The sequence below is a fragment of the Cnephaeus nilssonii genome (assembly GCF_951640355.1).
Source record: "Cnephaeus nilssonii genome assembly, chromosome: 11".
In the NCBI taxonomy this organism is placed as follows: domain Eukaryota; kingdom Metazoa; phylum Chordata; class Mammalia; order Chiroptera; family Vespertilionidae; genus Cnephaeus; species Cnephaeus nilssonii.
In genome coordinates, this window is record NC_137082.1 from 89,584,540 (window position 1) to 89,611,471 (window position 26,932).

Sequence of the window (26,932 nt, forward strand, 5' to 3'; positions counted from 1 at the left end):
TGATGAAAGCCGTGGAAACTGTAACTTCATTAAATTAATTACTTAATGTTCATGGCCTCTCAGTCTCAGAACAGCCGGTTCTCAACAAATTCCAAGTGTCACTTTCTGCTTCTCATGCACTAACTTGCAGTTGCTATTCCTGTAAAACTTGTTCTATTGCTGTTTCATCTTACAAATTACTGTGATCTTTCTTCCCTGCAGTGAATGTGAAGGAGTGTCTCCAGTCGGCCAGCCTAATCCGGTCAAGTGATCCCGACTTCAGAGTTCTAGAAGATGGCTCAGTTTACACAACACACGACCTCGTCTTGTCTCCTCCAAGGAAGAGTTTTTCCATTTTCCTTTCAGACAGTCAGCAGCAGGAGCAGAGAGAGATGGAAATTGTATTGGAAGCAAGAGGAAAGAAGGTATATTAGGCAAAGGTTTGACCATATTGATCTGCTTATGTGAGTCATTCATTTCCTAGACTTCCTTCCCTGTTAAAATCATTGTTTTGAATGCTCACTTATTTGTCTGTCCCACTGATAATTAACATGTGCGAATACTAGACTATTTTAAGGAGTGGTAGAGCTATTTGCAAAGTGGTATAAAAAATGAACATTTCTGTAGCCAGGGAGCAAAGTCAGAATATCAAAGGTTCCGGACAGTGCTCTGAGGTGTGGCAGTAAGAACAACCAACCTGTAGAACGAGACAGGGGTGGGTCTGAAACAGAGAAATGGATTCAGGCTGGAGGTGTGGCGCTCCACCCTGAGTGGCTCTCTCCCTACTGACTGTGGGGGTGAGTTTCTTTACAGAGGAGAAGAGATTGTCCCAAGCTTACTTCCGTCTTAACTGAAAACCCCATGGGCTCCTTCTCTTGAAGAAATGCATAATGGCCAGTGCACAGGGTTGGTTTGAATGTTCTGATTCTAGACTCACTTTCTTACAGTGATTGGTGGTGACCAGGGCGTAAGAAAGGAGAAGGTTACTGGAATTCACACAAATCTCACTTCAAGCCAACTCTACACATGAATTTGGTCTTATAAAATCAGTTATTAATAAGTGATTCGATTTATGAGGCTTTTCCATCTAAATTCCTTTTGATCACAAGAACTCCTCTTCATCAAATTTAGAACATGCTCAGAGTTTTTAAAACATTGTTTTATGTCAAAATTGTAAGGAATCTCCATATCATGTAAAATAAAACATACTTGAGTGAATGCTGACCTGTATCTTTATATAGATATACAAATGCTTTGAAATGCAGCTAGAATTTTTAAAAACATTGGTTGTACCATTTCTAGTGGAATAAAATCAATTCTTAAATATTTGTTAATAAATTAGCTATTTTTAGGGAGTCTATACTTCTCAAGATGACTTCTTTTGCCAATGCCTGATAAATTTCTGGTTACTTAACTGGTTAAGGAGTTTGGTGAAACTGGTTCTTACTCGTGTGTGTGTGTGTGTGTGTGTGTGTGTGTGTGTTGTATCTTATCAATAAAATAATGAAAAACAGAAGTAGTTTGGGGGTTGGTTATCCATGATAGTGTTATGGACACCCTTACTATTTTCCTGTTGATATAAATGCTAGCATCACAGCTCCCAGAATGATAAGCAGCGCTCCATTTCTCTCTCTCACCAAACGCAGGTTCTGAAAAAGAGACACACCAAAAACGCAGCCCTCAAGCGCAGCAAGCGGCGCTGGGCTCCGATTCCGTGCTCCCTGATGGAGAACTCCTTAGGCCCATTTCCACAGCACGTCCAGCAGGTACATTGCATATTGTCTGATTTGACGTGTTAGAGGGTGTTTGTTTGCTTTTACATTTCCCACTTGAATTGCGCAATATTTTGAAGGAGGGCTTGGACTTACTGGTACTAATCTATTGGTATAACCATCGATTCACCAGAATAAGGGTCTGTAGAAGCGAGTCAGTGTAATTTGTTGCTTTCCTCCAGAAACCGTACTTGGTACTCAGAGAGTTTCGTATTTTGAGTTTCTGGGATTCTTAGGTCTATACCCAGATTTTCCCAAATACCATACCATCCTAGCACTTACGTGCAGAGGACATGCTTACCCATTTTGCATAATTTAACTTTCCACTTATCAATGTAACCTTACCAAAAAAGAGTCCAATATTTCTGTTTACCACAAAGGTAGCGTCATTGCCACATGGCTGGTGTGTAAACATAGGCCAGCTTTGAAACTATTGAAGAATTAATTGTGGGAGGAAACTTGCAGTATTTTTCCCTTTTTTTCATCACGAAGTGTTTCATTCCAAATAATTCAAAATTACCAAAACTATTACTATCACTTATATAGGAATAGGAACAAGTGGATAAGAATTACAAAAGTATATTTAACTCCATGAATTGTCCATAAATATGTAGATAACAAAAAAATTTGGGGTAAAATTTGTGATAGAGTTTGTGGCTTTGTACATTCTGAATATGAATAAGAATTTTAAAAGACCTGGGGCATACTGGGGAGATAAACAGAGGGAAGAAAGAATAGGTTAGTAGGAAAGAAAGCCAGTGATAAAAAAATCAACCATCGCAAGATGTTAGGTTGAAGGTATTTCTTACCCTGAATTGTCACTCGTTGCGATAGGTCCAATCTGATGCCGCACAGAACTACACCATCTTCTACTCGATAAGTGGACCCGGCGTGGACAAAGAGCCCTTCAACTTGTTCTTCATCAACAAAGACACCGGGGATATCTTTTGTACCCGAAGCATAGATCGTGAGCAATATCAAGAGTTTCCGGTAAGGTTATTGGATTACTTATGAAGAATTATGTTGTTTAGGACTGCTTTAATATTTTCAGCATTGTTTATGTATTAGAAGAATCAATAATTTGATTTCATATTTCATATAGATAATGTGTAATATAAACTTCAAATTTCTATTGATGCCATTGATGAAGAAAGACAATAGATATGTATTCTTCCTTATAGAGTTTGTGACTTTGTACATTCAGAATATGAATAAGAATTTAAAAAACATGGGTCATACTGGGTAGAAAAGGGAAGAAAAGTGTGGGGGAGAACTATAGAAAATAGGATAGAATTTTAAAGGACAAGTTTCGATCCAGCGAATCCTAGGAAACAACAGTTCATTTTATTGAGTTCAAAGTTCCCTACAGTAACATAGTTCAGTTATTCTCAACCCTGCCTGTACTGAATAAATGGCATGAGAACTTGAAAAAAAATTATGCTGCTCTGGCCTAGCCCCAGAAATTCTGATTTAATCGTTCTGAGAGGGGGCCCGGTCACAAGAGAAGATAGATGATAGCGACATAGAAATGCCATAAATGCTGGAACTTGGCAACTGACTGTAAAGGCTAATGAAAGAAAGGGAGGACTTATGTGCCTGGAGTTTTAATTCTGGTTCCGTTTAGAAGATGGTTACAGTAGGGAAACCAGGGAGAGCTAGTTGCGTGGGGAAGAACCGAGTTCACACAGGTTTCACTTTGGGCAGGTTTAGTTGGTCTGTCGGTGAAGAAAACCTGCTGAACTCAACAGCCATTCATTGACCACTGACCCAGGCACAAACCATGTAAAAGGACAGAAATAATGTGATGGTGTTGAAAGGGAAAGGTCATTAAATGCTGGCATTTTCGGCCAAGATATATAATTTTGAGCTGTATATGCATTTATTTGCATTTTTATTACATAAGAAATGCATGTTTTTGGTAGAAAAATGAGAAAATTCAAGTAAATAGAGAAAAAAATAATTGAGTCACCCAGAGATAGTTGATATATCAACTGCAAGTAAATAGAATTGTTTTATTTATAAACTTAAAAAAATACTTGTTATTAGCATAACTGGGGGGAGTCTACATGTGGTCTAATGAGAGGAACAGCACACAGTTAACTCAGGGAAGGGACTGCCTCCCTCAGCTGGCGTGCGTGGCACTGGGAGACCAATGAGTGTTGAAGGAAGGTTGAAGCCGTACGGCCGGCCTACACGGTGCTGGTGTGCTGTCTCTCTGCGGCCTAAGTTCTTAGTTACATACACCTTCTAGACATGTTGTCTTTCCCCAGCGGCCGGGTTTAATGCTGTGCTTATTGTCATGTAAGAGTAAGCTGTGGTGTCTGTCTGCCTTCCAGCTGTATGCCTATGCCACCACCGCCGATGGGTACGCGCCGGAGTACCCGCTCCCCTTACTGTTCAAGGTTGAAGATGATAACGATAATGCCCCGTATTTTGAAAACAAAGTGACTGTCTTTACTGTGCCTGAAAACTGCAGAACTGGTAAGTTCACAGTTTAGGAAACCACTAGATTGTTGCTTCAATTGAGTTACTCATTACTGTTCTAAGCAGTTTATGCGAAACATGTTTAAATGTTTATGAGATGATATACTCTTCAAACGCAAACCTGTTTGTGCTCATTTTGCTATGCACGTATAGGAGGCAGCTAATGCATAAAGTCGCTAACTCTGTTAGAGTAATCCACAATGAATATGAATGTGTGACAAATGCTGTTTATATTTTCTAATTTGACCTTGTACAAATCTGTCGCAGATGTATTTATAAAGCAGGATGATTTGAATATTTATAAAATCTCGCTACATTTTCAAGGACCTAGAAATATATTATAGCATGGAAAGGCAAATCTGATTTATAACAATATACGTTGCTTTACTTGGCATATTTTTCAGACAAAATGAAAAAAATAATTTAAACTTGTGTGATGCTCTGGGCTGCCAAAATTGTGATCTTGGTATACCCAGGGGCCTGACAAGACTGCCTAGTTTTTAAAAAAAACCTGCAAGAAATGTTGTTCTTAGCTCCTCTAGTCTGTGGCCATTACATGTGTATATTTAATATTATTCTCCTAAAATAAGTGGTTTGTTAAAGCCATATTCAGTACACTGATTTCTGGGCCGTAAAGCTCAGCCTGAGGCAAAAGGTTTGTGTCTAACATTTACTAATAAATAATTGCATATAATAATAATTCAGCACATTTATTAAAATATAAAAGCATAAAACCTTCATCATATGCAAAGCTGCACTATTCCTCTAATTAACACTATCAAGTTGAACTCTAAAGGAAACAGGATATACAGAGATGGTCCCATCCAAGAGTGGCCTGTGACCTGGGGGAGTGGGTTTGAGAACCACTGTTACCGAGGGTGGGGTGGGGTTCTCCCAGACACAGCACACAAATCCTGTTATTCACAGGAATCGCTTAGCTGGACTTTCAAAGCCAGGGAGGCTCAGCGTTTTGGAGAGCATTTATGCTCCTCCACTTCCCTATAAGAGAGACACTGGGGCTTGGGGGAGAACATGCTATAGCAATGCCCTGCTTTTATTTCTGTTTGTGATATTGCTACTTTAAATTATTGACAATATTGGATTTCTTTAAACAGGAACTTCAGTGGGGAAAGTGACTGCCATCGACCTCGACGAACCCGACACTCTGCACACTCGTCTGAAATATAAAATCTTACAGCAAATCCCGGATCATCCAAAGCACTTCTCCATCCACCCGGACACAGGTGTCATCACCACAACTTCACTCTTACTGGACAGAGAAGTAATGAATGGATTAATTTCCCACTCACTCACTCACTCACCTACATTTAAACTGACAAGGAGCCCCCGGAGGAATCACGCAGGCCCCGGGGCCGCCTCCCCAGCATGCGGCCGGCGGGCTGTGGTTGGGGCTCCTTCCTGCGTCTGTGCGGGGGGCTTGGGCAGGGACAGGTGTGAGACGGGGTCTCCCCCGAGATTATTGGCTTGATCGGGTGCTGAAATAGAAAAAATTGGCTTTCAAGTTTTGAAAGGTTATCAGCTTCCCATTGTCCTGACTGACCAATCTCTTGCTCTATTTTTATTTATGCTCATTTTTGGGGGGGACGGGGGTGTTCATCAATGTTCCCTTTCCCTTTTTTCAGAAATGTGACACATACCAGTTAATAATGGAGGTACGAGACATGGGCGGCCAACATTTTGGTTTGTTTAATACAGGAACAATCACTATTTCACTCCAAGATGAAAATGACAATTCACCGTATTTTACAGAAAATTCTGTGAGTATATCTCTATATTCATTTAACTAAGTTCATTTACCTCTTCAAAAAACAAATCTAGAATGTGGTGGCTCTGTGCGAGTACACATTTTGGTTTTAATAGCTACCACTTCAAAATAAATAGGCAAAAAATAAAAGGATTTCTTTAAGAATCACTGAAGGGCCGGTTTTCCTGGATGGAGGGAAATGACTGTCTCCTTGGCCACATGGAAGCTGCTGGGCCCTGGAAGCCGTTCATGTAGTTAGTGTTTTCTTGGATGCCGCGCTTTGGCATCAGATCCCTTGGATTTAAACGCCTCTCAGGATGCAGGAGAAGAGGCCCTCTCTCTGGTGTCACTTGTGCTTCAGCACCTTAGGGGTGAGGAAAGACTCAGGTCCCGTCCTCACTCTGCTGGGGGTCAGTAGTCAGGCTGGCCCACCGCCACCTCTGCGCAGGCTCCTCACGTGTCACGTGTAGAGCAAACTTTCCCTTCAGGGATACACAGAACAGGAAGCATAGACAGGAGGAAGATACCGGGAAATACTTCTTCTTTCTTGTCCTTTTAGAACGTGATCTTCATTTTTTCATTCATGAATGTCAGAGTACAAATCAAAGAAGGGAACACCCGCAGTGATGAGCCATCCATACAATTTTTTTTACACTAATGGCTGTAACTTGTAAGGATAGGACTTACTCCATATTTCTTACGAGAGAATGGAAGGCCAGTTAAGTGACTTGCTTCTGATCTCATTCATACAAACCAAGTGAGAGGAAAACTGGGGTTAGACTCAAGATCTCTTTTGCTCCTGAGGCTCTGAGGCTGACATCCTTCTCTGAGTTCATCCTCCAGCTCTAGAAGATTCTGATTTACTACTGTTTTAGTCTCATATGCTCCCATAACCTTACTTATTTTTTGGAGGTGGGAAGAAACTCTGATAATTTCTAAAAAAAAAAAAAAAAAGAAAAATTATTTCCTTAAAGTGTTTGCCAGTGAATCAAAAGTAAATTTTTAAATAATTGGCATAATAAACAGATCACCCAGTAAAAATAAGAGATGAATGTAGGTTATAATTATCTATAAATACTGAAGGCTAAATATATAACTATAAAGCATTTATTAAGTGCTTGCTATATCTGAAAGGGGGTGATACGCTGTAAATGTTATAGATTCAGAATAGAGACAAATGAGTAGGAAAATTGCCTCAGAGAAGTAGGAAGGTTAGGATATAAGTTAGTCTTTCAAGGGTAAATAAGATTTGAAAAAATAGTGAGGAAAGAGTAACCTATGCATTAAATTTGTAAATTCTTCCCAATATATGATTGCACATTTCCATATTAGTTTGCTTTCTTTTACTTTAAATAATAAGTTTTAGAGGAGAAAACCATATTGTTAAAGCTATAAATTTATAATAACAACAGGCAATTTGTTTAGTATTTTGCAGAAGTAGAAGAAAACAGAATTGATGTTGAGATTTTACGAATGGCGGTCCATGACCTGGATCTGGCGAATACTGCTCACTCGAAGGCTGTGTACACAATCCTACAGGGAAATGAGAACGGCAACTTCAAGATCAGCACGGACCCAAACACAAACGAGGCAGTCTTGTGTGTTGTCAAGGTAAACAAACAAAAAATAATAACCTAGCAATTCTTCAATTGGTATCTATCAATAGATATGTAAAATTCTAACTTAATTGGTGTATAGGCATTTATATATATGTATGTGTATGTGTATACATTTCTGTGTGTACATGACTAGAGAATGACAATGCAATGCTGAAGTGATTACATTGGTTTAAAAATTATTATTGTTGTTGTTATTATTATTATTATTATTTTATCCTCATTTTCTCTCTTAGAGGAAAGGCAGGGCAGGCACAAAACTCATTGTTCTACAGGTGGGGCAAGCCAAGGCAGAGAGACACTGCATTAGTAATCAGAGATTAGCCTGAGAAGCATTCTTAGACACCGCCTTGTCCAAAACCCTCATTTTATAGAACAATAGACAGAGAGAATGGGAGAATCACTCTTTGAAATCAAACCTCTTGACTTTTCAATTCCCTTCATGCTCATATTATTTTGTTGGCTCTCTGTAGTGCATTTCATAAGACAATCTACTGAATATAAAGCAGCTATTCCCATTAATCCCCCTATATTTGAGATAGCCAGTGCTTTAGGGTTTTAAAGATTTAATTATAATTACTGGCACCTACAATGATTACTTTAACCGAACCTGGTTCTATTCTAAGTCCTTCTTCCTACAGCCCTCACTAACCTGTTACAGACTTCCTCATTCATTTCTTAGAGACTCTATTGTGTTAGAAATTTATGTACAAATTGTGATTCCTCGTAAGATTTTTAGAAAAGGTCCTTTAATGATTATATTGCCTATTCCTTCTCTTTCTCTCTCTCTTGTTTTTTTTTTTTGGAGCGGAACTTCTAGATTTCTATCTATTGTTTTCTTTTTTTTGTTATCTTGATAGATTTCAGTCTCTAATTATTTAACCATTGTTTTGGATTCTTTCTGATTATTCAGTTTAGGACCAAGCATTTTGTTTAGGGACTAAGCAAACTAAATATAATGCGCTTTGAAAGGTGCTGCTAAATAATATGATTATATCTTTTTAACTCATATACTCAGATAACTGCACCATTATAGCCAAATCTCATATGCTAGCAGTCTATCTATTTCATGCACTTAGCTTGAAGGGACTTTTGCTGTTTTGGTTGCCACTGTTATGCCATTTGATAAGTAATAAAATAAATGGTAATCTATTTGAATTTAGTCAAACACTTATTCTATATTCCTATTAATATTTAAACTTAAACAAACAAACAAACACGAAGGCAGGACCTTCCCAAAGAAAAGTGAGAAGAAAAATTAGTAAGGTTTAAAAACAGAAATTTTGCATTTGATAGTGTTTGTCATTATAGGAAGCTAATTATTAGTCTTCAACCACATTAGCACCTTCTTTTGGTAACATTGTATACATAAAAATGATGTTCCTTTTTGTGTTAAAAGTTGGAATCATGATTATAAGTCTTCTATCTATGGTGTTAAATATTGACTAATTAAGTATGCTTATTTAACAGCCATTGAACTATGAAGTCAATCGCCAAGTTACTTTGCAAATTGGTGTCGTTAATGAAGCGCAGTTCTCCAGTGCACCAAACTCACAACCTCCTACTATGTGCACTACAACCGTCACTGTTAAAGTTAAAGACAGCGATGAGGGCCCTGAATGCCAGCCACCAGTAAAAGTCATTCAGAGTAAAGACGGCCTCCCAGCCGGCCAGGAGCTCCTTGGATACAAAGCAATGGATCCAGAAACACGCAGTGGTGAAGGCTTAAGGTAACGCGTTTTTTCAGAAAGCTCCTTACTTTTAATTGGGATGTCAGTTGATTTCAAATTTAGGGAAGTTCTGTGTATTTTTCAGAATGACAGGTTTTGAGATGATGTCCATTTTTGGTTTGAGCGTTTACGTTTGATTTCTTCAAATTAGGTATAAGAAGTTAGGAGATGAAGATAACTGGTTTGAAATTAACGAAAACACGGGTGACTTGAGAACTATGAAAGTGCTAGATAGAGAATCAAAATTTGTAAAAAACGACCAATACAATGTTTCCGTGGTTGCAACCGATGCAGGTAGGTGCAATTTTCTAGAAATAAAATATAAACATGGGGTATAATTTAAAGAAAATCTTGGGGTGAAATTTGCTTATGTCCAGATCAAAATTTATTGCAAAAATTGTTTGCATTATGATTGCATTGTTTTTTGGAGACCACCCAGTTTAGGCCCCAGTGCATCAATAACGCAAAGCCGGAGGTGGGAGTCCAAAGTTCAAGTTCCATATTACTGATCTCTGCCTTGGACATGGGGCTTCCTCAAGGACTTCCACTTTTTTTTAGGACTATAGATTTGGATTACTGTGTCTTCTTTAAAAATATATATATTCTTTATTTATTCCAGAGAGGAAGGGAGAGGAAGAGAGAGATAGAAACATCAATGACAAGAGAGAATCATTGATCGGCTGCCTCCTGCATGATCAGGGTTTGAGCCCACAACCCAGGCATGTGACCTGACCGGGAATCAAACCGTGACCTCCTGGTTCATAGGTCGACCCTCAACCACTGAGCCACCACGTCCAGGCTAGATTACTATGTCCTGATCATGCTGAAAAGGTTCCAACCACCTAAAACAGTTGGGTTCAGGGTAGGTTTGTTTTGAGCCCCTCTAAATGAGGAATAAAACTTTTGTCCTATTTCCTAAAGAAATGATCAAGCAATGAGTCTTGAACAAGTCTTTTGCGGTAGTTTGCAATCCTTTGCCAAGGTTAGCTCTAGAACCTGTCTTGTGAAGAAATGTTTTTCAAATGTCACAAAGCAGCCTCTCAAAACCTTGTGAACATCTACTCCAGATGTAAGCCATCTTGAGCACGGAACAGTGTTGTATAGTTAGTGTATTTACTGGCCACTGGCTTTGCTTTTCACAATGCAGGTCCCTGACTTGAGGTTTACGTCCAAGATGACGGTCTTGAATCAATATGGTGCCAGCCAGGCTGCTTTCCCCACTCCTCGTTCTTTACGTTCCTGCGCTTATGTTTTAAATGTACCCATAAAGAATGAGCCTGGGAGCCCCGCGGATCCCCCTCACCCTGACCTCAGGCTTTCCTTCTCTCCACCTAACCCCACTGCACCCTGTGAGCCATGTAATTTCTTGTTTTTTTAAAAACAAGTAAAAAACTTGTGTTTTTTTTTTCAGAGTTTCCTGAGGGCATTTTGCAATGCTAATGAGAACCATGGTGGCCATCTAGCCATAACATTGGTCAGTCATAGGTGGAGACGGGCTCACCTACTTTTAATGTAGTTCTTTCAATACAGGAAAACAAAACAAACAAACAATAAACAAACAAAAAAACTACCAAAGAATGGGGAACCATTCATTGAGAGACAGAATTAATGTTGCCATTACTCCATAATCTTGGGTGAACTGCTGCTCCTGTATAAGTAAAAGTGAAATCTGAATGGTTCAAAGCCACAATTATGCTGTCAAACAAGAATTTACATCTACTAATTTATTCCACAGACGTTGATTGTCTAGACAAGTTACGATAGAAACTAGAATTCATAAGTCAAGGTCAAACTCTCACATGATGTTGTCCGGCTGGAGTGGTTCAGTATATTGAGTGCACAGAATGGTTGACTGTGCACATAGCTAGGTTTCGGGTTCGATCCCTGGTGGGGCACATACAGAAGGCACCTGGTAGATGTTTCTTTCTCTTCTCCTCACATCAGTGTTTCTCTTTCTCCCTCCCTCTCGCTTCACCCCACCTTCCTCTCTCTAAGCATGTCCTTGGGTGAAGATTTAAAAAAAAAATTCACATGATATCAATTAAAAGATTATTATATTCTCATAGCAGGTTCCATGGTATAAAAGAAAGTATGGATATCATCAGAAGTGTAAATCAGTTAAGAGCTACCCAGATTAAAAGATAAAAGTAGGAGATTTCACAGAAATACAGAAGCTTGGTGAATGAAGTACTCTTTGGAGAGCTGGAAAACATGGAGAACAGAGATATAAGATATTAATTTTGTCTATAGTGTTAACACAAAAAATGACATGGCAAATCTCAAATGTAGAAATCTACGTCCCAGCTTCATGGAAAACCCGGGTGTGCTCAAGAAGTATAAAAATATTAAGTGCATTCTGTTCGGTGTGTTAGTATTAAGTGATATGTTAGCCGGACACACTGGGCATTTTACCAGGCTGTCCCGGGGAACATGACTGAGCTCTGAGGATGGACGATGCTCGCAGTTCAGCGAGTCAGTGACAAGCCAGCGAGAAATGAGAGGGGGATGTGGCTGCCATTACCCAAGCTGAGACAGTTAGTAGAAAGCAGCCACGTGCGTGTCACAGAGACGGTGGGAAACACGTTGTTAAGTGAAGCTATGCCTTGTTTTGACTCTCCGCAGGGGGCAGATCTTGCACTGGAACATTAGTGGTTCTTCTGGAAGATAACAATGACCACCCGCCGCAGGTCGACAAGGACGTGACCATTTGTCAGCACGCGCAGGATTTTGCTGTTCTCTCACCGAATGATGCGGATGGGCCTGAGAATGGCCCACCTTTTGTATTCCTTCTGGATAATTCTGCCAGCAGGCATTGGACCTTAGGATCAAAGGATGGTGAGTAATTATGTTACATCTTGTCATCAACAGAAACTTAAGATGGCGGATGGTCTTCACTTTTCCCTAACATCATGATAATAAATAAATATTCATTTTAGGAAATTTTTTTCTTGATCCCCCCCAAAGAATAATACCTTGCTTTCTTTAGAGCAATAAGTAATGTATTTATGAAGTTTAGACTCTTGTTTTGGATATATTTTAAGAAAACATAAATTTATCTTAATATAATAGTTGACTAACATGTTAAGTATGGATTGTTCTGATATAGGCAGAAACAATATCAATTATCCTTTTTTTCAAGAATTCAAATCATTTTTAAGGAAGAAAGAGGAATCACTAGAATTTTTCTTCTAAGCTAAATTCTGTGCCTCCTATTCCTCCTCCCCACCCTAAGAACTCCAAGTCAGAATAATATCCTGGTCATATTAACAGATATTCTCTGTCTTCTTTTTCCCCCCATAGGTAAAACTGCCATTCTTCGTGCAAAACAACATATGGATTATAACTATTATAATGTGCCCATCACCATAAAAGATAGACATGGTCTTGCTGCAAAGCACGTATTGTCAGTCAGAGTATGTGACTGTACAACTCCGTCTGACTGTAGAATGAGCAGTAAAGTACGGGACAGAGATGCCAAGCTCCCAAATGTAATCCTTGGGAAATGGGCAATTCTTGCCATGGTGTTGGGTTCCGCACTGTTGTTATGTGAGTACACTTACCTAGATTGTGTTAGCTGCATTTTTTTTCTACTATTTAAAAAATGCATGCAATTCTTTATATCGATGACATGTATAGCCTTTGCTAAATGTACCCTTTTTATAATCTTGCATGTACTAGATAAGTTAGGGTTCTGAGTCACGGAAGAAAAAACAAGTGTCAATAAAAGCAGATTAGAATGATTTTCAGAGGGCTAGCCCTAGTTCTTCTGGAACTCTCTGTGAGGCACTGGGTAAGCCATTTCCTCTCCTTTGAGCTCTTTTTTCCAGATGTAAAATGAGAGGTTGGATACAATTAATGTTAAGATTACCTCTCATACAAAATATTAGTCTTTTAACCAACCAAGTTTACGTAGTAGTGAGTGCACAGAAAGAATTCGTGAAAAGAGCAGCAAATTATGAATGTTCGTAATGAAGCGATATAGCATACACTTGCAGAAGACTCCAATGAGTGGAATGAGTGGAAATGGTCATATGGTGAGCCGCTGAGGAAGAGTAATACATGCAAAGATGCTAAGACTTTGCATTCTGCCAACTGTTTATAGAGATGCAAAAGCAATGAAAATCCCTGCCCACACTTCCCTCCCTCCCTTCCACCTCCCGCCTCCCTCCTATCCCTTTTTATTAACAATCTATTTAACTACACACAACCTATCTGCATTTGTTAATATTCTGTTTTAATTTTATGACCCAAGTATATCTCAGTTTATGAAATAAAAACTCTGATAGATTTTTTTTTAAGTTCTGAAAAGAGAATTTTGAACAGTTGTATGATTCAAATGATTGAATATATGTAAGCCTGAGAAATAATATTATTTACCTATTGTTATTTTTTAGGTGCTCTGTTTACATGTTTCTGTGTTGCTACTAAGAGAACAGTAAAGAAATGTATTCCAGATGATGTAGCCCAGCAAAACTTAATTGTGTCAAATACTGAAGGACCTGGAGAAGAAGTAATGGTAAACCATATTTCAGGTTTTTTACTTGTATGGTGATGCAATGATGACAGCTAATTACATAATAATCCCATCTAATAAAAGAGTACTATGCAAATTGACCATCACTCCAACACACAAGATGGCTGCCCCTATGTGGTCAAAGATCCTGCCCCCATGTGGATACAAGATGGCCACCACAAGATGACCAGCAGGGGAGGGCAGTTGGGAGGGACCAGGCCTGCAGGGGAGAGCAGTTGGGGGGGACCAGGCCTACAGGGGAGAGCAGTTGGGAGGGACCAGGCCTGCAGGGGAGGGCAGTTAGGGGTGACCAGGCCTGCAGGGGAAGGCAGTTAGGGGCAATCAGGCTGGCAGGGGAGCAGTTAGGCATCAATCAGGCTGGCAGGGGAGTGGTTAGGGGGTGATCAGGCTGGCAGGCAGAAGCGGTTAGGGGCAATCAGGAAGGCAGGCAGGTGAACAGTTGGGAGCCAGCAGTCCTGGATTGTGAGAGGGATGTCTGACTTCCCGTTTAGGATCAGGCCTAAAACAGGCAGTCAGACGTCCCTCAAGGTGTCCCAGATTGGAGAGGGTGCAGGCTGGGCTAAGGGACACCCTGCTCCCCGTGCACGAATTTTGTGCACTGGGGCTCTAGTAGCAATAATAAGACAACTGTTGTTTATTGAGCACTTGCTATGCTAAGCGGAGCTCCACGTGCCCTGCATGTATTAATTCATTTAAACCCCATAGTTCTACTGCATTCACTTCCTGGGGCTGCCATATCCAAGTACCACAAACCGGGCGACTTACACATGAGGAATTGATGGTCTCACAGTTCTGACTAGCAGTTAGGGTGTTGGCAGGGACACGGTCCCTCTGACGGAGCTGGGGAGTCGCTGTCTCGGGCTTCCAGCGCCATTCTCCTTGTGTGCGTGTCCCTGCCCAGATTTCCCCTTTGGAGGAGCCCCGTCCTCATGGAGGATGGCCTCATCTCAATTTAATAACATCTGAGTAGCCCTGCCTTCAGCTAGGATCCTATTCTGAGGCACTGAGAGTTAGGGCTTCAACATAAACATTTTGGGGGGCCACCACTCAACCCTAACCCCTACGCTAGGGGGACCGTGATGGTCTTGGCTTGATGTATGGGGAGCTGAGAGGCCCGGCAAGGAAGTGGTTTTCCGGGGTGGGAGAGACATGAGCGCAAGCTGTTAGCTTCCATGGGATTCACTCGTTTTCTAACTCTCACTCTGTTTTTAGGAGGCAAACATTAGACTCCCCACACAGACCTCCCACATCTGCGACACAAGCATGTCTGTGGGCACTCTCGGGGGCCAGGGAGTCAAAACACAGCAGAGCTTTGAGATGGTCAAAGGCGGAAGCGGACACCAGACCTTGGACTCTGTCAAGGGGGCAGGGCAGGGCGTGCTGGAGGCTGGCAGATACGCGTACACCGACTGGCACAGCTTTACCCAGCCCCGGCTTGGCGAAGTGAGTGCCGTGTCTTTGGTTCACGTTACATGGAAGTCCACACTGTTTGTCAATCGGGATGTCCCCACGGTTTTACTCTTCATCCACCCTGAATTCATCATCTTTTAGATGTTGAATTATTAGAAACATGGATGTCAAGTCCCATCCCAAAGGAAAAAATGATTTTGTGAAGTTCGCTTTTTAAAATGAGGTTTGCAAAACTTTATCTAGGAGTGGCTTATGTAGACACGTGTAGGAAGTGTACAAAGACTGATAGCTTCTCCCCTAAACATTACAAGGAAAGTCACCGGAGGGAAGCATTTGTTAGAGAGTAATGCCCAGATCATAAATGGTAAACGTTTCTTAGTGTGTTGGATCCTTCCGCATGGTTATAAAATCCTGGCTGTAAACATCAGTAGGATAAACTGTTAAACTTTTATTTGAGGTTTTCAGTTTCTTGTTTTATGTCCAGATTAATCAAAATAGGTTAATATTAGCCAGTTTAATAGAATACATTATTATAGTGTATACACAATATTATTTAATAGTGTATCAACAATAAGAATCGTAGCCAATAATGGTTTCCCCAAATACGCAAAGTTACAGAGACCCATTTCAATGATACAAATCTTAAGTTCAAATGGTACTAGTAGGTCGGTTGTGTGGTGTATGTGCAGCTTTAGTTTTTCCTAAATGTTTTCCCTGGCAGCATTGATATATTTGCTATATTTTAAGAATGACTGTAATACAGACCAATCGTGTGCATTTTTTATATGTAGGAATCCATTAGAGGACACACTCTGATTAAAAATTAAACAGTAAAAGGTAAATCAAAGACATTCTTTTTATGCTACTATGTTCAGGTGTTTTTAAAAAATAATAAAATGTGCTCTTTTTGCTACAGAAAGTGTATCTGTGCGGACAAGACGAGGAGCACAGACATTCCGAAGACCAGGTCCGCTCCTACCACTACGAGGGCAAGGGCTCGGTGGCCGGCTCGGTGGGCTGCTGCAGCGACCGGCAGGAGGAGGAGGGGCTGGAGTTCCTGGACCACCTGGAACCCAAATTTAGGACGCTGGCAAAGACGTGTGTAAGGAAATGAGGGGCCTGACCCGAGGGTGCCCCCAGGGACGCCGAGGAGGCGTTCGCTGGATGTAAACGTGACACCGCACCTGCCGATGCATCAATGTAACGGGGTAACTCCGATGATCGGAGAACTTACTACACGTGTCAAGCTCCCTCCACCCCTTGTCTGCCATAGCCTCCGTGTTTTCTAGAAATCACCGCTTCACGTCCACTGTCTCCCATGAGCCTGTACATACCGCCCCTTCAGCATCCTTCATTCCCTCTGTCCTTGGGAGAGTGTGGGAGAGAGAGCTGGGTACTGCGGAGTCCAATAAAAATGAGTTTTTATTTTAGACGACAATTAAACACTTTCTTCCAAACCTCGGGGAGACGTCTGCTTTCAGAGATGTTGTCTTGGTGCCATCACATTGCTGCTGGGCCCGGGCTCGGTGGTGGAGGGTGGTGGGTGTGGGGTGCAGCCTTCACTTGGGCACAGTGGCTCCTGGCCGGGCACTTGCAGGGTCCGGAGCGGGGCCTTGGTCTCTGCCCTGTGAGTGCCTTTTCCGCTCCCACAGCTCCTGGGGTTAGGGAAGGGCTTGGAGCAGAACACGTTCCCAGCATCCGAGCCACAGAGAGTTGATCGGGGTCACACGAGGGGATCTCCCTGAAAGACTTGCAACCTTGATGCCAGGGGTGGACTCAGACCCACAAATCTATTTTGCTTGCTCGCCAGGATGTCCAGTTGCTTTTGAGAATATAAATACCTTGGCAAGAAGGCGCAGTCCCTCCTGTGGTCCGCCCTCTGCAGGCACGTGTGGGACAAGCCCCGCGGGCTTGAGGCTTGCAGCTGGGACCCACCGTGCTTAGACCTCGAATGTGCTGTGGACCAAGTGGCCATTCATTCGTGTTGGAGCGTGATGCTCACCTCCATTGGGAATGACCATAAGGAAGGGGGAAACCAGAAAGAAAGCGTGTCTGGTGTGTGTATGTTAACAACGGAGATCTGTTAAAGCACCACCTACCAAACATCTCTTGAATGATAGATGAATGAACATGTAAGTTAATAAATTATTTTAAATGCCTAATATTTTCATAGGATACTATATATTATTAATTTAGAAAGAAACCATGCGTTTAAGGAATATTTTAAGAGTTTTCTGTGCCAAACCATAAATTTATAAACAATAACAGCATACATCACACAGAAATTTCTCAGTCAATAAAAACTGTTTTTGTTTTTTTTTCATAAAACTATAAACTAGTTAACTATTAAAAAATGAGTGCTTAGTTTGTAAAATGTTTGTGATTAGCTTCCTTACTCTCAGCAGTTCCTAATTAAAGGTGTTTCTTGGCATGAAATTGAATATTAGAGCAGAATAAAAAAAGTAGTTTTAATAAGTAAGGTTTTATTTTATAAGCTGTCCACTTTCTATGATTTTATAGTCATTGTGAGGAAAATAATTTTGGAGGGAAATACAGTTTCTGTAGTCTGACAGACATGTTACTCTGACAATGATACCAGTTTTGAAATTCTAAAATGTAATATTAAAATTTTGGAAATATATCATACTATCATGATAAGTAATACTCTTTAATGTAGGTGAGAATGTTTTCTTAATGGTTAAAATTTGCTAACCAAACATTAACTTATATGTGTTTGTTTATGTCTTCTTATTTCTTAACTTTGCTTCAATATGGAAGAGAAAACTTATATCTGAACATAAGGTACAGTTAAAGGCCAAAGAAAGATTGGTCACTGAAAGTATTGCCAGAATTATTAGAAAGTGTGGGAAATGAATTTGTACTAAGAAGTTTTAGCTACTTAAAATGTTCTCAAATATCAATGAAATTTATCTCACAGAGAAACTGTGACTGTTTTTTGATTTATGTAGGAAATTCATAGTCATTCTCTGTTTACACTCAAAACGAAATGTTAATTGTATGATTGATGAAAGTTTTGAAACTCCACTGGACTGTTTACAAATTTAGTTTATTAAAACATTGTATTTTATGGATTATTTCATATAAATTAATTGTCAGTAATTGAATCATTATCAATTATTTTTCTATAACTAACTCTACAGTTAGGTTATAGAGGGGCCTGTGAAGTCTAAAGGTAAACCACACAATTAGCCAATCAAATTAAATTTTCTTTTTTTTGATTCATGTAAAAAATTCCATGGAAACATCAAAATAGATGAAGATTCATATAATTATTATAAATGAGCTTTGTTAAATACTGTCTTTCCTGAGTTTTTAATTCCTCCTGAGTTTATTAAAATATTTTATAACACTTGATATGTAGGCATATGTCTACTTTTTAAAAATGGAATGTGCTATGTTATTTGGAAAATGTACACTATAGATATTTTGGAGTTGAGGTTTTTTATTATCATAGAAAGGAAAAGCTAACTCGCTTTTTATGATGTGTTAGTTGTAAAAGTCCTGCACTGGTTAAAAATCATCCGTTAGGTTAGGCAGTCAAGCAAACGATGTATATCACTTCATGTCTCTGGTCTCTTTTATCTGCTTTTCTAATAAATCTAAAGGAACTTGGCATTTGGCCAGACATTACATTTGTCTTTCTAATTATGTAGGAGAAAGAAAATAAAACTACAGCAGGAGAAAGCATTACTAAGAATGGATAGACTCTTCTATATTATGGAGGGCCCAATAAAATTGAGCAAACATCATTCTAAAAAAAAAAACTCTTTGAAAGAATAATGTTGCATTAAAAAAAGCACCTTGACCTCAAATTCTTACTAACAATAAAATAATAACATTTTCAAATACATAGACTAATTTAAGTTTATAAGAAACATTATAAAAACAAATGTATAAAGTAGATTCATGATATACAATTTGCAAAGATAGATCAAATTATTTAAAAATCTCTACTTCTTACAGTAAGTTTTTTGATTGATAGGAATAAAATGTCCTTCAACAAAACCAATCTATAGAGTTGAAAGTTGTTTATTTCGTAACTTTAGAGGGGAAAAAATGAACAAGTATGGCTTTCCTCTGTATTTGGCCTGAGACTATACAGGATCTTAAACTTTTTAAAATGTAGTTGTTATTGTGCAACAGGTACCTATTTACAGTCTTTTTATTTGCCCATGTTTAGGGACCTTTAAATACAGTAACATTGAATTATTAATTTAAAAAGAACTTCAAGGTTTTACTTTGACTTCACACTAAGAATTCATGCAGAATTGTTTCCTGCCAGCAGTAGTTCAAGAAAAACGAAAAGGAACCTAACGCACGGTGGAAATGAAAGCGTTTCCTTGCTCTGGCTTCGCCTCTGCTATAAAATACGTAGAACATTTTGGAATTAAGGGTGGGTGACATTTACATAGTTCATTTACATAAAACTTAAAACCCAAATTCACGAAGGTATTTTGTCCATAGTAGGTATTCTATAAGAGGGATCGCTTGCTGTTCTACCTGTTTGAGATATCTCTTACCTATGTGAGATCCACACTGAAATTCTTGGAGTGTGATTCCTGGACCGGTAGCCACAGCATCACCTGGGAACTTGTTAGAAATGCTAATTCCTGGGTTCCACCCCCCAGATCCACAAAACAGGAAACTGAGGGTGAGGGTCTGCAGGTGTTGGTGAGGTCCTATCACGGTCACCTCTGTACCACCGGCTCTTTGCGCTCAGTGTGGTCCACATCACCCGAGAGCTTGCGAGGAAAGGGCATTCAGGCCCCACCTCAGACCTACGGAGCCAGAATCTGCCTTTCGCCAAGACTGCACATAGAACTTTGTGCAGAGAGGACCCCCTGAGAGGGGCCTGTGAAGTCTAAAGGTAAACCACACGATTAGCCAATCAGAGTTAGAAACAGGTGGCCTCGGGCCGCAGGTCTACCGCCACTGGGCAGTGTGGCCCAAATTCAAGACCATCCTGCCTCTCACCACCCGCAGAGCAGAACCCCCCACTCCGTCTTCTTATGTAGCCGGATACTGACTCTGAACGTTGTACCTAAGCATGCCATACATTGGAGGGTATACAATGACACAGAAGGTAACCAAATTGAAGTAAAAGGCATGTTCATTGTCATTTCGTAAATTTATTTTGCCTATCCATAATTAAGAAAAAAAATCACATGTTGACAGTAATTGGTTTTGGTCAGGCCTATCAAAAAATTTACCAAATTATGTTCAAAAACCAATCTGTCTGAATAAAAACCCTGATAGTTTAAGCAATACACAGCATCCTGAGACCATTTTGGTCAACAGGTCTCGTGATGTATTCTTTTCATGATGAGCCAGTTTATCACCATGTGCATTTTTAACGTTTTATTTTTCTGGGTGTAGCTGATGTTGAGTATCTTGGGTGTGGCTAAGAACCTGTCAGAACCGATTTTGTCATCGTTAGTAATCATATCCTGTCATGATTATTTCTTTTTGTTTCAGACTGGGAATCAGAAGAAAATTAAGAAAAATTTTTAGTTGCTTTGATTTAATATTTTAATTTACTATTAATTGATATTAAGTACATAATATAATATAATTAGTATAATCTACCTAATAAAAGAATAACTTGCTAATTGACTGTACCTTCGCAACGCCCCCAGCCAATCAGGAGTGAGTATGCAAATTAACCCAACAAAGATGGCGGGTTAATTTGCATACATAGGCGCCAAGTGGCGGCGGGGGGGGGGGGTGGGGGCGGGACGCTTGTGTCATCAACAATGTAGGTGTTCTGCACCACCCTAGCCGCTTGGGGCCTCTGGGCAGCGTGGGAAGGCAGAAAGGCGGCTCTGGCCAGAGTGAAGGTGATGCCGGCAGCCAGGGGAAGGAAGGCCCATTCTTACACGAATCTTCATGCATCGGGCCTCTAGTATATGAATATATATAGATGTGTACACACACACACACACACACACTCTCACACACACTCACACACACACACTCTCACACACACACACACACACTCACACACACACTCACACACACACACACACACACACCAGCTGCCAGGCTCTCAGTGCAGGGCCTCAGAGAGGAAGTCACATGTTTGACATTTTAATCAGGGCCTCCGGAAGGGCCTCTCCAGAAGGAGCCGCAAGAGTCAGACCTGAGGAGGAGAGGAGCACCAGGCTTCCTGAGGAGAGGGGGTGCCCCGTGGGAGCAGGGGGGCTGATGCTCTGTGGCCCGGAGTGTGAGGGAGGGAGGTAAAACGGGGGTCAGCGAGATGCAGGTGGAGGAAGGGCCTGGGACCACTGGAAATACTCCGGGTTTGGCCTCAATGAGATGAGAGGCATCAGCAGGGCATATTTTAAAGTCTTATATATTTTTGGAATAATTCTGGAGGACTTTGGGTAGAGAAATGTCATGCTCCAACTTATTTCCAGGGACAACCTGGCTTCTGGGTTGAAAATTGACTGAAGTACGTAGTGTTGGCAGTTGAAAGAGCAATGAGGAGGTTTGTTTGTTTGTTTGTTTGTTTGTTTTTAGTAACTCAGTGAGAGATGCCCGTGTGTTGGACTGGATGAAGATGGTGAAAAGGGAGTGGATTCCACGTATATTTCAAAGGTGCAGCTTATAGGATTTACTGACAGATTGGATTTCAAGAAGAGCCCAGGAAGTCTGCAGATATTTTGGCCTAAATGACTGGAAGGATGGAGTTGCCATTAACTGAAAGGGAAAAGGCTGTGGGGCGGGCATTGTTAATGGAGAAGATTAGGAGCTCAGAAGTGGAAAGATTAACTATGCAATGCCTACTAGACACCTAAGATGGTCGGCAGGAGCCTGGAGCTCAAGGGAGAGGTCTGGGGTAGAGCTTTAGCATTGCCAGTCAGCGGACTGAAGACCGGATGAGATCAACAAGGGAGTGAGGGGTAGATGGAACCAGAATTGAGACTCAACTACTGAGCCCTGGGGCAGTACACTAGCAAGAGGTAGAGGAGAGGAGGAGGAATCAATTGCTGAGGCAGAGAAGGAAAACCAGAAACCAATGAAGAATGTGCTTCCTGGATGGTGCCCAGCCCTCTGCAATTCAGACAAGAAGGTGAGGAATGGCCATCGGATTCAGCCATGTGGAGGGCTCTGCAGACTCTCTAAGACTGCGGTCGGGGAAGTGGAGGGGAGGGAACCTGACTAAAAAGGGTTCCGCAGCTAAAGAGGAGAGAAACTGAAGGCGGTACATATAGACCAGCTTTCCCCAGAATATGTTTCTGTGAGGGCGAGCAGAGAAGCGGGGTGCCATAGCTGGGGAGAGAAGCAGGACAGAGCGAGGTAGCGATTTCTGGTGTTTTCCTTTCTAATTTTAATTTTGTTTACATACGATTGGGGGAGAGAGAGATGGGTCCAATTGTGACGTAGGAAGGCAGGAGCAGAGTTGTGAGAGCAATGTCCTTGAGGAGGTGGGGGGGTGGGAATGAATGAATGCCACGTGGAGCAGTTGCCCTTGGCCACAGACAGAGGTATCATCGAGGAAAAGCCCGTGGCTGTGGGACGGCTGCGTGCCGGTGGGCAGATGTGGGGAAGCTCCTCGCAATTCTCCTGGGTCCGTTCTGCTTTCTCTGTGAAGCGGAAGGCTGAGTCAGTAACGGCAACTGAGTACAGAGTAAGGTGACCAGACGTCCCGCTTTGGGCGGGACAGTCCCGATTTTTAACAATTTGTCCCGCGTCCCGCGGCGTTTTAAAAAGTCCCGATTTTTGGAAAGAATGCACAAGCTAGGGAACGGCGGGAGAACGGGAAGGGAATAGACGGTTTTCGGCGGCCATGTGGCTATTTAGCCAGGATATGAGTTTTATATTATTTTTGTTAATTTTATAATGTTAAACTTTAATAATAACAAATAATTGTTGAGAACTGATTATCGAGAACTGCTTATCAAAGTTCGCATTGTTGATCAGTTGTTAGAATTCCACCACCATTGTTTGGACTTAATGAACAATGGCATTGTTGGGATTGGCAACGACGAAAACATTTTGTAACTGTCTCTCGGACGACACACATCGTACTGCGTGCTAGTAAGCTAGTTAAACAAGTGATGTCATTACAAATCAGCTATTCAGATAATTTAGGCAAGTAATTTATTTATTTATTTCATAAATACATAAATTTTCTTGAATTTAGCAGACAGTACTCGTATTATTTATATTTTATAGTGGCAGCAAAAAGTCTAGCGCCAGCCTTGAAAGTGACACTTACGACTTACGTTACGGCAAATTCAGAGGAAAAATAATACAAGTTAGTATTGTTATTATTTAGAAAGAAATATAGGATTAAAATTAAAATAATTTTTAAAATAGTTACTTTATAACAATAAAATTAATTTAATTTATAAACTAACAATAAAATATGTTCATGTAATTATGTATTTTGTGTTCTATGAAAATTTTTGTTGCTCCATATAGACCAAATTTTTAATCAAGACCTCCCCCCCCCCCCCCCCCCGCCCCCGGTCAATGGTGTCCTGCTTTACCAATGTTAAAATCTGGTCGCCTTAGTATAGAGGAGGATGCACAGAAGGTTTGAGCAGAGAGAGAGAAGGAGGTATGAAGACAGGGCCAAGGAGAATGGGGAAGTGAATGGGTCTGGCAAACAGTATGACTGCAGGGCAGCATTGAGATCTACTTAAGATAGTGATCATGGTTGTCAAGTGAAACTTCTGACCTTGGGTGTGAGTTTATCTCTAGCCACATTCAATTCTAAATGTGTGGCAGCTGGGAAGGTGGAGAGTTAGGTTTAATCAGGGAATGACTTTGACAAGAGAGAAAGAGCTTTCTTTTTTTTTTTTTTTTTGTCAGTCAAACAGGTATAAAGGGGTATTTTATGATTTTAGTATGCGCTTCTCTGATTTTTAAAAATATGCTTTGTCGGCTCTGAAATTCCTCTATGTAGAATGCCTGGCCACACTCTGCAGCCTGTTGTTTGTTTGTTTTCTTTTGAGGTTCCTGTCATGTTCTTACTGATGTGTAGGAGTTCCTGTATATTACAGAGATTATTCCCATCTCAGTTTAGTCATCACTAAGCTATTCTTCCAATCTATCAGCTGTTAGCTTTATTCATGGTGTTCTTTGTTGAATAGAAAGCCTGGACTTGAATGTAACTAAATGGGTCTTTTTATTCCTTTTTTGGTAGATGCTTTTTGAGTTTTACTTCAGAAATCTCTGTCTACCTCTAGGTCACGTGGATGTTACTCTATCTTGTCTTCCATTGACTTTGTCTTTTTCTTCACATGGAAGTTTAACCCATCTGGAAAGCACTGTGCGTGTGGTGTTAAGTTGGGGACCAGTTTTACTTTGTTCTCTAATGACGACGCAGTTGTCCCCCTGCCACCACTCACTGGTCTCTTCTTTTCTCAGTGGTGAGTGCCACAGCAGTTTTATCAGGCACTACGTTCCTGTGTGCTCAGTGGTCTCCCTCTGGGTGCTAAGATAAAATCCACTAGCTTAGTTGCCCATTTTTGTGCAAAACCCGCACTGGGAACCCTTGTAAACCCATTTCACATTTTAACACATATTCCAGCACATGCCCATCATGCTTGGGAGCAGGTGAGGAACTGGCACCCGGCCATTTGACCTAAGACCTCATTTTATTAGTCATTCAAAATAACATTAAAATCAGAAAAAGAAAAGCAAAGAAGTACTTGCCCCCCAAATCCTCAGAAGCTGTTCATTCATGTATTCATTTGCTCACTCATTCAACAGATACTGATGAGGTGCCTACTGTGTGCCAGGATTCAGGATGGATAGTGTGGGGACACAGGGGTGGGCCAAAAAGGACAGGCTGCTGCATTCGTGAACTTGTCCGGTCCTTGCTGAGAAACAAGCATTGGTCCAATAACTACTCACACCAATTGAGCATTATAACTGTGACTAGAAGTCTAAAGAAGAGGCGACTAGTTAAAGAGTACGATTTGACCTGATTAGAGAGGGTCTGACCTGCTAGGGAGAAAATAAAAGTTGATACTTATAGGATGGAAGAACACTCCAGGCAGGTAACAGAGCACCTAGGAGAGAAGGAGCCCCCGGAGTGCGAAGGCCTGAGAAAACACAGGTGTGTTTAAGTGTGGCAACGTGAGAAGCCAGACAGCAAGGATGCCTAGGCACAGCCAGCAAGGGAAGGGGAAAGCAGGAGACCGGGCTTTCAAAGAAGCCGGAACCAATATGTTCTAGACCAGGCGAGCTCACAAGAGAGTGAGCTTCTTGCCCCGAGATCCAGTTAAGAAGGTGACATTTCAGCCCTGACCAGTTTTGCTCAGTAGATAGAGCGTCGGCCTGCGGACTGAAGGGTCCCAGGTTCGATTCCAGTCAAGGGCATGTACTTTGTTGCGGGCACATCCCCAATGGGGGGTGTGCAGGAGGCAGCTGATCTATGTTTCTCTTTCATCGATGTTTCTAACTCTATCCCTCTATCTTCCTCTCTGTAAAAAAATCAATAAAATGTATTTAAAAATAAAAAAGTGACATTTCATAATCTATGAGCACATCTTAACACATGATTTTTGCACTGGTAGTTTTTCACCCTTTACAGAATGCTGCTTAAATTTCATTTTGCATTTACCTGGAGATTAATCTCCTCTTTTCTTTCAGAAAGGAGTCAGCATGATGTAAATCCCAGGTGGTGGGTACTTGTCCTACCCAATCTTTTAATACTCCTCAGGTGCTTTTCTTGAGCAAGGGCCCTTTGTATCTTGTTCACCCAAGGTCAAGAGCAATGCTGAGACATAGTAGGTGCTCATTAAACACACGTCAAATTAGTTAGTAAAACAAACATGAAAATTTTGTAGTTTTAAGGATATATTAATTCAGAGCACTCCCGGGGGATACCAACAGCGTCTATTAAGGCAGACGTGACCCTGGGAACCAATCTCTCGGCATGTTCTGCGCAACCGTCTAATATTCATTCATTGGCGTGTTCCTAATGAGGGTTTAAGTAAAAAAAAAAAAAAAAAGATAATATAATAAGAATTGATTAATAGTATATTTCACACTTTATCCCTTACGTAGTTCAAAAATACACTTTGAAAAGCAATGGAAACTGATTTTGATTAGTATGCTATGTTTTATCAAGGCCAACCTTGAAAAAAGAACTTCAGAGAAACATAGACAGCATTAAAAACAAATATTTTATTTACCCATCAAGGCTTTTCCCCCCCTCCCATTGTAAAATGATTCTTTACAAAATATTGGTGTACGTTTTAGCACAAATGGTGGCATCTCATCTTAGTTGACAGTTCGTGTGTTTATGTGGGACGAGGTCTGGGGTTGAGGGGAGGGGAGGGGAGAGGAGCGTTGGGAGAGCTCAGTGAATGGACACTGGCGGCCAGCCCTGGGCCAGGGCCTGACGAGAGGAACTGGGGATCGGGACCAGGGAGCTGTCCTAGGGAGGAGGTGGGTGGGGAACGTGAGTGGGCGGTAGAGAGGTGGGCTCAGACCTGGGGGAGCACTTAGAGTGTGCCAGGCTTTGTTCTGCATGTCTGCCATGCATCCCATCATTGAATCTCTGAGAAGTCGGTGCTCTGTGCTCTCCTTATTGTGGGCATCAGATACTGCCCTGCCTCCTCTCCCCTAAAGGTAACCAGACAAGGTCCTTTCATCTGCTT

General features: G+C 41.0%; 1 protein-coding gene across 2 annotated transcripts; it reads left to right on the forward strand.

The window, feature by feature from the left end:
• Positions 1 to 278: 278 nt before the first annotated feature.
• On the forward strand, positions 279 to 16,532 carry DSC1 (desmocollin 1; the record flags this gene model as incomplete). 2 transcript variants are annotated; one of them, XM_079784989.1, is made up of 14 exons in its annotated part: positions 279 to 404; positions 1,626 to 1,745; positions 2,586 to 2,741; positions 4,088 to 4,232; positions 5,351 to 5,517; positions 5,879 to 6,013; positions 7,426 to 7,611; positions 9,087 to 9,346; positions 9,498 to 9,640; positions 11,969 to 12,181; positions 12,647 to 12,892; positions 13,741 to 13,862; positions 15,093 to 15,323; positions 16,207 to 16,532. In XM_079784989.1, the coding sequence occupies exons 1-14, from the start codon at positions 372 to 374 to the stop codon at positions 16,402 to 16,404; spliced, it is 2,355 nt and encodes a 784-aa protein (XP_079641115.1). In that variant the 5' UTR covers positions 279 to 371. The 2 variants fall into 2 exon arrangements, with proteins under 2 accessions (XP_079641115.1, XP_079641116.1); XM_079784990.1 differs by lacking the exon at positions 16,207 to 16,532 and adding an exon at positions 16,082 to 16,117.
• Positions 16,533 to 26,932: the final 10,400 nt, after the last annotated feature.